Source organism: Aythya ferina, assembly GCF_964211825.1.
Source record: "Aythya ferina genome assembly, chromosome: Z".
Classification (NCBI taxonomy): Eukaryota; Metazoa; Chordata; class Aves; order Anseriformes; family Anatidae; genus Aythya; species Aythya ferina.
Window position 1 is genome coordinate 57,351,352 of NC_140299.1, and position 12,532 is coordinate 57,363,883.

General features: G+C 36.6%; 1 protein-coding gene across 8 annotated transcripts in view; it reads left to right on the top strand.

The window, feature by feature from the left end:
• PAM (peptidylglycine alpha-amidating monooxygenase) overlaps positions 1–12,532 on the top strand; it is a 144,490-nt gene that overhangs the window by 67,936 nt on the left and 64,022 nt on the right. For all 8 annotated transcript variants that reach the window (XM_084503289.1, XM_084503292.1, XM_084503293.1 and 5 more), the window contains exons 4-5: positions 1,905–1,962; positions 8,809–8,896. In XM_084503289.1, coding sequence (XP_084359415.1) covers positions 1,905–1,962; positions 8,809–8,896 — 146 coding nt within the window. The remainder of the gene's footprint in view (positions 1–1,904; positions 1,963–8,808; positions 8,897–12,532) is intronic.

Sequence of the window (12,532 nt, forward strand, 5' to 3'; positions counted from 1 at the left end):
GGGCCCTGGGCAACCTGGTCTATTGGCTTGGAGTTTTAGTCCAGATTGTTATGTTTAACAGATAATGATAGTTCTTTGTTATTAATTTGTAATACTACTTTTAATTCATCTATTATCTTGGCATATTTTTTCTTCAAATGTGCTTCAGTGCTTTTTATTTTACAGCTATTGGAAATATTTTAAGCGGAGGTTGTGTTTAGGGTAATTTAGCAGGTTTGTTTCTTAGTTTCTCTGCTTTTAGGAAAGAAGAGGGGGACAAACTGAAAATAATATGGGGTTGTGGAATGGAACTACTTTAAGGACAGGGGTAAGGGATATGAAACTATGCCTTGTATAGAATGGGTTGGGAACAATTCATGGCTTTGCCTGTACTGATGATCTCTAGGCTCAGCGTGTTAAAAGAACCATTAAAAACTCATTGTTTGGAGGAATTTGCTTTGGATTACCTTGGAGAACAATCTGAAAGTGGCTATCCTACAGCAATATAAATGATAACAGATAGATGGAAGTAAAAGACTTTGAATATTCCTTCTTTAATTTTTTTTTTGCAAAGCAGGAAGTCTTTTTGTTGCTGTTTTTTCACTCATCCATTGGATTAATACATGAGCCTTCCTAAATGCAGATCAGATTAACAAAGACTGTCTAAACTACACTATATATATACTATGTAAGAGAGATTATAAGCATTGAAGAGAGATAACAGAGAGCATGAAAGATGTTCAGTTGAGACAGTTGCTACTTGTAGATGTGTTAGAACAGCAAGCCAAAGAGACGTAACAGTTCTGCAACAGCTCACGTAAATAAGTAGCACAATACCATTTTTAATACATTTGCAACTTCCAGATGACAATCTTTGATTATGATAAGAAAGACAAAAATATGGATTCATTTAAACTTCTAATAATCTGTGTAGACATTAAGTCACAAGTTATAAAATCTCATTCCATTATGTCTCTGTTCACTCGTAATACTCTGTCCTTAACTAATTTAATTTGCAATTGGGTAAACAATGCTTTCAAAAAAGTGCATTTTGTCTTTATTTTTGGTCCAGGCAGTTTGCGTGACTAAACTCAAGTTTGCGTTACAAATAAACAGCAGATTCTTTGTTTTTTATTTCTTTCACTCTGTGAAGCATTTCTGCTGTTGACTTTCAAAGTTTGGGTATAAGGTTCAAATGAAGTTTAAAATATATATATATATATTTAATTACTTCAAAATCCAGGCAAAATAGAAAAAAAGACTATTTCCTTTTCAGTTTGCATGTTCAATGTTCACTGTGTAGATGCATATACCTAGAGTTCACAAAGGCATTCATATCAGTTGCATAAGCTGACCTGTGTTCATACTTCCCATCATCTATCAAAAACACCAAAGTCAGTTTCTTATCTGTGCACGTTGTTGCCCTGTGTAATCACTTATTGTTATCACCATTGTACCTGTCTTTCCTTCTCAGTGGCTTCCAAAATGTTTAAGCCTATCTTTAGTATCTTTAATTAATTTGAAGCTTCTTGTAGGAGGAATTTTTTCTTTGTCTGCTTTGCCCAGTCCTCATGAAAGAGAAAGTCCTGTCAGATTTGGAGTTCATAGTTGTAGACAAATGCCAGTATTTGATGATCTTTTCTTTCTTAAACAGCCTTAAGTATGAAAAATAAAATTTAAATTAGATGGTAGCATAACTGTCAACCTACAAACCATATCCATGACCTTATAGAGTAATCTCTGTTACATATAAATATAGCAATGAATTAATTTCTTACAGTAATCTAGACATCCTACATAATTGCTGGACAAATATCTTGGTAAAGCAAGTGGTGTTTTTCCTTGATGGCACTTCTGTAGGACCTAAAGTTGATTTCATCTTTTCATTTTTAAATGAAAATTTCTCTTCTTTTCTCTTTGAACAGTCTGATACCTACCTCTGCATGTCAGTACCCCTGCCAGTGGATGATGAAGCTTATGTAGGTAAGTATTGGTTTACTATAAGAACTTAAGCGAACCATTTTGAAGAAGGTCAGAATTTTCTTTTTTTTTTTTTCTTTGACTGATATCGACTTAATCTTTGGCTGTCAAAGTTTCTAAAATGCATTCATCATGACTAATGCAGAAACAAACTAGAGAGCGCTACTTAGAGTCAAGGTAACAAACTGTATCTGGAGAGATTCATGAGTAATAGTAGTTAAGGAGCTGCATGCAGATGCCTCTGGCAGTCAATATCAAACAGCCTCATTTGTAAAGTATTGGTTTCCTGTCTTCTGGCCGGATACTTAATTCTGCTCCACTGAACACACTGTTTATTTACCTACTGGTGGAGGCTGTAAATCCTTTGCACTTACAGTCTACATTGGCTGCAGTAAGATTTTACTTATCCAGGGAAGAGAAGAAGAAGAAAAAAAAAAAAAGGAAAGAAAAGAGGAAAAAAAAAAAACTTCTCCCCTCCATTTTTTTTTAATTTTGTAGCTTGAAAAAGGTGGCAGACAAACAGTGGGAAATAGTGTACCAGCACAGAGATCATACAGATCTGCAAAGCAATACCATCTGTTCAGAAGGTTTTTGAGGGTACTTTCAATTTTGTTTTCCTTGCTTGTGAACCTGCAGTTGTTCAAGTAGAGAGAAAGCATGATGATTTTTCTTTAGATAGTTTCACTATCAGTATGTTCTTTAAACTGAAAATGTCTATATTATTATCCCTTGTTGTCTTTCAGAATATCTGCATTTATAGTAAATATGATAGAAATTCTGTATTTTTGTTTTAGAGTATTATGAGACTATTGTTCCATGTAGATTTCTATGTGGAAATCCTTTAGGATATGGAGTCTTGTTTTCAGTCTTTCATGTTACATTTTGGTAACTGAAAAAAAAAAAAAAGTTATTTTTTCTTCAATGCTTTCCCTGTATTTCTGCTTAGCAAAGAAGTTGGCCCCTGACCATGAAATTACGTTTTATGTGTGAGTCTGACCCCAGGAAAAAAAAATAAATAATGAAAGGAATTGAATGTTCATTCTCTGATAAACTTTGCAGCTTACCATGCAATGCATGCGATTGACTCTTCTGCTTTCAAGTAATTCATAGAAAGGCATACCACTAACCTGCTGTTTAAACAGTTTATTTTTTAGTGCTTCATTGAGTTGCAAAATTGCATAGTTTAATTATTTATTAGATTGCTGCACATTTATTTCTGTCATTTGGTGTTTACATGTATTAAATCCATACAAAATACTTCTAGTGGTGTATACGTTTAGAAAGACCTACTAAAATAATTAAAAATGGAATTTGTGCAAAATCTCAATGTGATTCAGCCAGAAAACCAATTTTTTCTCTGACAACTGAGAAACTGAGAAACTTCTTGTTTTCATGTTTCCTTTTTTTAATCAGATTTTGACCAGATTTAATCATCTTTCCAATGATCACTGTGCTTGAATACACATAATACAAAGCAATACAAGGTCTGGGCAACAAAACCATTCTAGTTGTTATATGAAGCTTTGGAGAGCAATAGGAACATGATCAGCAAATTAAAAAGAAAATCCAGTTCTGTGAACATGAAGATTTCCCTCAAGAGTATTGCTTACAACATCTTATATTTGGATATTTTGAAAATAAATTTAAATTATTTTTTTCCTCTTTGGTCACTTCCACCAATATGTATTATTAGCTTGGGGTCAGTCTTAAGCATGTGATCAGTTCCATCTGACTTCAGTGAAATCACTTTTCATTGACTTCACGTTGAAAAGGTTTGTCAGATTAGAGTCTTCACAACCAATGCAAGTTGCCTAATTACTGGAAGGACCAGACTCAAACATATCTGACTGTAGCAAATACAAAGAACACAAACTGACCTATCTTACAAAATACATAAATAGAAATTTCAACTTCTTCTCAGGAAAGAGATTTTTACAATAGGCGTCATCCAAGAAATTTAACTTAATATCTTCAAGTGCTACAAAACCTAGTATTTACTTACTTGCATGCAAGTATTTTGTGTTGTTTTAATAATCATTATATTGACATAGAAAAATAAATATATCTTTCTAATAGGATCTTGTCTATATTTTTAAATGGTTTAAGCAAAATCTGCATTCATTGCATTGCAAATAGATGACATAATTAACCCTCATTAATTCCTGTTTATCTTTGTGACAGCATTAAAAAAAATAAAAGATGATTTGACATACTGGCTGTTTTTTCAGTAATGTATTGAAAAGACAATATGTTCTCTCAATAGGTGTGAATATGAATAATGAAAACAAAATGAGTTTCTGAGACAGTATAGTGATAAATCTAAGACCAGAATCTGTGTTCTGCCTCCAATTCAATTTATTTACACTCAATACCACTAAGTAAATGTTTTCTCTTCAATTTGGTGTATATTTTTATGCTTTCCTTTATTTTCCTGGTTTTGGCCTCTCTCCTCCTCCTTCCAACAGAGCATGGAAGAGCAGGTTCTGTTAAAAGAACCTGCAGCAGCACTGTTTTGTTGTATATTGATGAAATATAAGGGCTTTGGAAGAGAGGACTTGTTGTTTTAGCTGCATAAATTACCTCAGGGATGGGGCATCCACAGCTACTAGTTGGCAACCTGTTTCAGTGCCTCACCACCCTCATCTAATCTAAACCTACCCTCTTTTAGTTCAAAGCCATTACTCATTGTCCTGTCACTACATCCACTGACAAAGAGTCCCTCCCTAGCTTTTCTGTAGGCCACCTTTAGGAACTGGAAGTCTGCTATAAGGTCTCTCTGGAGCCTTCTCTTCTCCAGGCTGAACAGCCCTAACTCACCCAACATGTCCTTCTGCATGATGGATGAGGTGGTAGGCTGTTGATGTAGCCTATATAGGCTTCAACAGAGACTTTGACATGGTCTCCCAGAGTATTCTCCTGGAGAAACTGGCATCCCATGGCTTGGACAGGTACACTCTTTGCTGGGTTAAAAACTGGCTGGATGACCAGGCCCAGAGAGTGGTGGTGAACAGAGTGAAATCCAGCTGGCAGCAGGTCACCAGTTGTGTTCCCCATGGGTTGGTGCTAGGGCCCATACTCTTTAATATCTTTATTGATGATTTGAATGAGGAAATTGAGAGCACCCTCAGTAAGTTTGCAGACAACACCAAGTTGGGTGGAAGTGTTGATCTGCTGGAGGGTAGAAGGGACCTGGACAGGATGGGTCAATGGGCAGAGGCCAATGGGATGAAGTTCAACATGGCTAAGCGCTGGGTCTTGCACTTTGGCCACAGCAACCCCATGCAGCGCTACGCTACAGTTTCAGGGCAGAATGGCTGGAAAGCTGTGCAGAGGAAAAGGAGCTGGAGGCGTTGACTAATGCTTGCCTGACCATGAACTAGTAGTGTGCCCAGGTGGCCAAGAAGGCCACTGGCATCCTGGCTTCTATCAGGAACGGTGTAGCCAGCAGGACCAGGGAGGTGATCATCCCCTTGCACTCTGCTCTGGTGAGGCTGCACCTTGAGCACTGTGTTCAGTTTTGGGCCCCTAAGTACATTGAGGCCCTGGAGCATGTCCAGAGAAGGGCTACAAAGCTGGTGAAGGACCTAGAACACAAGTCCTATGAGAAGTGGTTGAGGGTTGTTTAGTCTGGAGAAGAGAAGGCTCATGGAAGACCTTATTGCTCTCTACAACTACCTGAAAGGAAGGTGTGGGGAACTGGTAGTCAGCCTCCTCTTGCAGGTAACTTGTGATAGGACTAGAGCGAATGGCTTCAAGTTCCAGTGGGGATGTTTAGGTTGGAAATTCTGAGACATTTATTCTCAGAAAGAGTAGTCGGGTATTGGAATGGGTTGCCCAGGGAGGTGGTGGAGTCACCGTGCCTGGGGGTGTTCAAGGAAAGGTTGGATGTGGTTCTTCGGGATGTGGTTTAGTGGGTGACGTTGATAGTAGGGTGATGGTTGGACCAGGTGATCTTGGAAGTCTCTTCCAACCCTAATGATTGTATGATTCTGTGATTCATGTGGTAGGGTCCCCAGAGCGGAATGTGAGGCAATAGCAAAGTTTATATAGGGACTTGACTGTATTGAAGACCTCTAATCTGTCAAACTGTGGACATTGATGTGTTGATATGATTAAACTCAATTATACTGAAAGAGCTAGTTTTTTTTAAAGAATATCAACAATCATTGGATTGCTGTTTGTAAAGATAAACTTCATAGAAATCTATTTTTTATGACCATACCTCAGCTAGATACTGTTATGTTTTAATTAATGTCCTGTCTGTTCATTCCTATCCTGTTTCTTCTAGAGTTTATTATTTCTCTAATTTTGAACTGTAAAAGTCTTTTCAGGCTTTCTTCTCAATCTTCTGTATAACTCTCAAGTATGAAGTGCTGTCCAACTATACCACTTATACCATTCTCAGGTGTTGATACTGTGTTTTTCCAAAACTATGATTTTTTTCTTCTACAGGAAATCAAATCTTTTACATATTGATTTGTGTTGTATTCATTTTTTACAAAATGTATAGGCTTGAAATGTAACTAGAGGCTTTTGTTTGATATTTCTTAAGCCTTTGTTTGTAACAGGTATTGTATTTGGTTTGAAACTGACACTAATTTTTATGGCTTTAACCATTTTTTATTTGTTATTGTTTTGGGTTGATGGTTTTTGTGTGGTTAGTTTTGACCCCCCAGGGTCAAAATATCAGTTTTTTTATATCAGTTTTTTATATCTTTTTTTTTTTTTTGGAAAACTGCTATAAACCTGGCAGTGTTGCCAAGAAAATATATATACCAGAAAAGAGTAGCTGACTCTTGCAAAGCTTTCTTTAGCTCACTAGCATTTTTATTATTCTTTCAGAAGGAATGATGAAATGTAAGCTTGAGTAATATGTGTAAGTGGTTCACATAGAAATCTGGTTTTAATTTGTTAATTGTAGTGCTCTATTTTCTATTTATACTAGTAGTATTTGTTATGCTATTAAGAGTAAGTTTTATAATAGTGCTTGAAGGTCCCATTCATGCACCAGAATGTCATTGTAGGTGGACACTGTGTAAAGAATAAGAGACCTCTTGACTCACTCATTACAGTAATTATAGAGAATGAGAGAGTGGCAGGAGATTAAAGAGAAACATTAAGACAGTAGAAGAGGTAGTGTCTCCAGCAGATGAGAAGCCCAATCTTTAATTTAACCTTTATTGAAGGCTGTTTTTCAAGGTGTTGCTGCAGTACCTTTTGTACAGGTATTGAGTTCTGCAATAAAGATCATTAAATTTCACATCTGTGAACAAACTCCTGATGAATGCCTTCAGAAATTTCCTCTCTTGCTTGCATTGGCAATAGTAGCTTAAAACACCTGAAAACTAAGATAGGAAGTCCATATAACATAATGCATTATCTGCCCCATGCAAGAGTAAATCATGGTTTCACTACTAATTGTTAGTCATAAAAATACCAAAACATAAGATCATTATGTAACACAGATTAGTTTTACGGCTAAGGAATGAGTAACATTTGCTAGTAGGAAGAAAGATGTTACACAATCTTTGGACTTTCATGCTGCTGACTTTATCACTTCTGCAAACTCATTCCTAAAAATATGTAGCACTTAAAGTAACTTTGGCTTCCTCTTTTCCCTGGTCATGTGGATGCATCTCTTATTTCCCAGACCAGGCCCCCCACAAGCTCATTTCTTACAATCTACCTGTTAGCCTTATGTATTCAAGCTAGCTTTCGACTTCCATGCTTTAACATGTGGCTGTTTTACTTCATTTCTTACTGTAAATCTCAGCTCCAAAAAGTAGGGGTTGAAAGCTGGCCATTTTTGTTGTTTTGTTTTCTTTTTCCCCCTCTCAAAATCTAGGACAATAATCCACGTCATCATTCACTTCAGGAGCTCTGCATTAGCTGCTGTTAACATACTGAGTTCAGAGTGCAAGTAAATCTGCAAAATTCTGAAGTAGAAATCATTTCTGTGGTTTACAGCTTCTTGATATGCCTATACTAACACTCGTAGAGCTAAAAGACACTTACTTGGAGGCTCCTAAATGCTTATGTACATGTAGTGCAAGGAGTGACTCAGTTTTGGAATTTCTGCTGTAAAATAAGGTTAAAAACCTCCAACCCTCTTCTTTGTCTCGCCTGAAGAAAAATTCCTTCACATTCCCTGCATCTGGCAGGCACAGTAATAACAGAGGAAGTTGCACAATGTATCTTGTTTTATTTTTAGAAATGCTGTGTATTGTACATTTATGATCAATATTACTACAGTGTGATCTAGTAAACTTTTTTCAGTACTGAACAGAACTGAAATATTTGAGAAACAAAAATAGTGGTTTTGTGGCATTGGATAAAGAACAGAGACATTGGAGTGCTGACATACATTCACCTTCATCTAAGTTTCTAATAATGAGAAATATTTGGGCAACGAGTGTGTTGACTTTAAGCGGACGTTGTTTTCCTTTCCAAAAGGGTTGTCACATTAGTGGGAATAAATCATAATTCTATTCTTAGAGCTATTGTCCCAAGAAATGTGCAGTAAAAGCGTAAACAAAATGAAATACATCATGAAGATATTGCTCCAACCAATGCACAAGGTACTACTTGCTCTTAACTGTAATTTAATGTTTGTATCTTTGAAGAAGTCAAAAACAAACAAACAAACAAAAAAAAAACACAATTCTGTTATATCACGAATGCAGAAATGCAGATTTTGAAGCTAAGATTTGTACTAGGCTGGTTACAACAAAAATTGTGGTTTGGGATATTTCCAATTTTTTCAGTATTACAGAGAAATAATAGCATGAAATGCTCTTCCTTATGTAAATCATCGTGAGAGTAAGGATATTTTTTTATTTTGTTTTTCAGTTGACTTTAAACCTCATGCCAGCATGGACACTGTCCATCACATGTTACTCTTTGGATGTAATGAACCCTCTTCTACCGAAAATTACTGGTAAGAGATGCAGACTTGCTTTTGTTATTGTATCTAATTGTTTGTAGTGCGTTTTTGAGGAAAGGTTTTTATAGCAGGGGGCTGCAGGGGTGGCCTTTGTGAGAAGAATGTAGCAGCTGCCACATGATAGATAAGAGGCAGTTTCAGTCAGCTGCAAAGAGACCTGCTGCTGCCCAGAATCAAACCAATAAATGGTGTTGCTTGCGCCTCTGTGAGAGCAGATTTAAAAAAGAGGGGGAAAGCTGCACAACAGCAGCAGGGGGAGTGAGAAGCAGCCCGGCAGCCCCCCAGGTCAGTGCAGCAGGAGGTGCTGCAGGCAGGCAGCAACAGTTCCCCTGCAGCCTGTGCAGGGAGAGGCCCCTGGTGGAGCAGGCTGTCCCCCTGCAGCCCATGGGTCCCACATGGAGCAGATCTCCACGCTGCAGCCCCCCCATGGGTGGAGGAGCCCCCGGTGGAGCAGGTGGATGTGGCCTGGAGGAGGCTGCGGCCCATGGAGAGCCCCTGCAGGAGCAGGCCCCGGGCCGGAGCTGCAGCCAGTGGAGAGGAGCCCACGCAGGAGCAGGGGGTCTGGGGGGAGCTGCCGCCCACCCGTGGGGGACCTGTGCTGGAGCAGCTTTTAGTTTACTTTTAGTTTTTCACTGTGCTAATATACGAGTGATAAGCAATAAATTATATTAATCTCCCTATGCTAAGTCTCCTTTGCCCATGACAATAATTGTTGAGTGATCTCCCTGTCCTTATCTCAAACCCTGACCCATTGTATTTTCTCCCTTGTTTTCTTGAGGAGGAGGAGTGAGAGAGTGGATGTGGTGCAGCTCAGCTGCCCAGCTGTGTAAAATCACCACATTGTTCTTGTGTTGCTTGTTTCCACAAAAACCTTTTCCAGTGTCACAGTTTTTTGAAAAGTAGAAAAACTTAGAAGGAAGAAGAAATTCATGATGTTCCTGTCTTTCTACACCTATCTTTTTTTTTTTTTTAGCTGACTCCTTTGTAAGGCGGATAAAAGATTTTCTGATTCGTTATGACTAATTCCCTATCTCTGAGAAGGAGACAGGAGCTATAGTGGCAGGGCGCCACTGGATACCAAGAAATCTAGGCTGCTAATTTGTATTTAGAAGACTAAATCAGTAACCTGTTTTTCAGTAACCTGCTCTTCAAAAGAAACAAATCCTGTGAGGCATATCAGGAGTCACTAAGGAAATGACCTTATTGATGGCAACTGTTAAGCAGACTATAGTTTCTTCTCCAAAAGATTTCTGTGTTGATGGTTTATCCTGGTCAGGATAAAAATTTTAAGCTTTTTGTTTGTTTATTATAAGTTGCCAGTGGATTTTAATGTAGCTGTAGTCTCTCTAGTTAATTAATATTTATACACACACCTGCATATATAAAATTACATATATTTCAATATTTTAATGAGATAGTGTACTATTAATATAATTGATATATATATGAAGCTATGTGTACAAAGATATATGTGTATGTAAAGAGTTCTTGTGCTAAGAGACAAATTTGCTAAATAAAATTTACAAAAATATATGTAGCTTTTTGTCAAAATTTCAGCGTTTACTTTTTTGTTATGACAAACATGCCACTTACAGTATCTAGATGAAGTTACTGCAAATAATTAGTAAATCTGTATCTAAGGGGTTCTCTCTTATGAGCTTAGAAAGCATTCTTGAAATAAGTTTTTTTTTGGTTTCAGGATAACGTTGCCTCCTCCCCTGAATCATGAGAAACCTTTTTACCTAAAAAAGATTTTGTGGACTGGAACAGATGTAAAGTTGTGCTTAAAGTTCCTAGCAAGATGAATGTGATTTAATTCTTGAAGATAAGAATTTTCTTCTCAAATAAGAATTTGAGAAGGTTCTGTACCTTGGAGAGATTGGTCATGAAGACTTCAAAAGATGTTCTGTAATCCTAATTCTTGACAGATCTTGTGAACCAAAAGCCAAATTGAAGTTACCACATGTATATGAATTGTCAGTTTGAGTTAAATAGGCATATGACAAAGCCTTCTCTTTTTTTCCCCCATTATTTTTGTTTTTTTTTGACTTTTATTTTATTTTTTATTTGTGTTATTTTTGACTTTTGTAGTCAACTTTCAAATTGTTAGCATCAGCAGTCAATAACCAAACCTCATGCCTTAATTTCTCTAAAAGTGGGGTTGTATCCACTTTTTACTTTAAATAAATAAATAAATAAAGATCCATGTAGAATTTTTCCTACATTATAGTTTTCTGCGCAAGTATAATTTTATGCATTCCTCATTGTTCTTATCTTCATCATTTTTCAGTGTATTACAGGAGAAATGCTAGTGGTAGTTTAAGATCAGAGATCCATCTTTATGTGTGGGTTGCTTCTCTTCTGAGTATGGAAAATTATAGTATCAGGTGTACAGAAGGAAACTAAGCAAAAAGTGAGCTAAAGAAGGTACTCTATGTCAAGTAATGTGGTAGTTGACTTACCTTTCAAAATGCCTAACCTATGAGAGCCAAGCTCTGAGTGCTTCTAAAACTGATGTAGGAGCCAAACAGCTGAGAAGGTAAAGGCGGGGCTGTCTGGGGAAATCACTAGTCTATCAGAAATTTCCCACAATTTTTCCAAGTTTTCAGGGAAGAGCAGGTGGGATAGTTTGACACTACAAAATTCGTACAATTTACTGTTATCTGTGTAGCAGTTTTAAAACATTTCTGACAGAGCTCTGTAAGCATTTAAGAGAAAATTTGAGGTTATCAAAAAGATAAATAGAGATGGATTTTAGTAGTATAGTATATTTTATTCTTTAAAAATAATTTAGCCGTTTTACATGATTTGGGGAGATAATTTGATATTTTGAACATATAACAAACATTCATCAAAAGTTATATTTACCTACTACTTATTAACTAACATTTCTGTTACTGATTACAAATGTTACAATCTTGTCTTGCAAGAAAAGTAGGTGCTAAAAATGTTCAGGTAAAAAATACGCTATGAAAACATTACTTTCTGTTGATTTATTTTCTCAGCAAACAGACTTTTTAATTCTTTTTATTGAGGCTTATGTTATATAGTGGAATGTGTTTTTTAAAGAGTTGAAATTTATGTCAAAATTATACCAACATAAGACTGTGTGTTCTTTGAAAACCAGTTTACATCTTGAGTGTGTTACTTAAAACCATCTAAACTTTGCTTGTAGTGTGTTTTGTTTTAAAGTGTCTGGAAATTGTTCTGTTTGTGCTAAACTCACATCTAGCTGATGTTCTGAAGATTTAACTTAAATGTTTACTTCCTGAGCTTGTACAAGATCAGATGGATCAAAAGCTTGAAAGTCTTAAAGTTCTTCAGAGCTGAATCAGACACAAATCAGGCTTGAGACTAGGGTTGAGGTATTTTTTGTTTCCTGACTATATCATCATTTTCTTGGAGGAGAGTGATTGCCCAGCAGAGAGGGACTCAGCAGTGGCAGTGTGTGCTGCATAACAGTTGATACTGAATTTGTTCTTGGCTGCTGTACTTAAAAAGCGGATTGTCAAATGATGAAACACATAATTAGTGTTGTATTTTTGTGATCTTTCTGATTTTTTCACATCCGGATTTTGATTAAATCTTACTACTTTTTTCTGTATGTAGCTTCTGAAGCTTAATATTTGT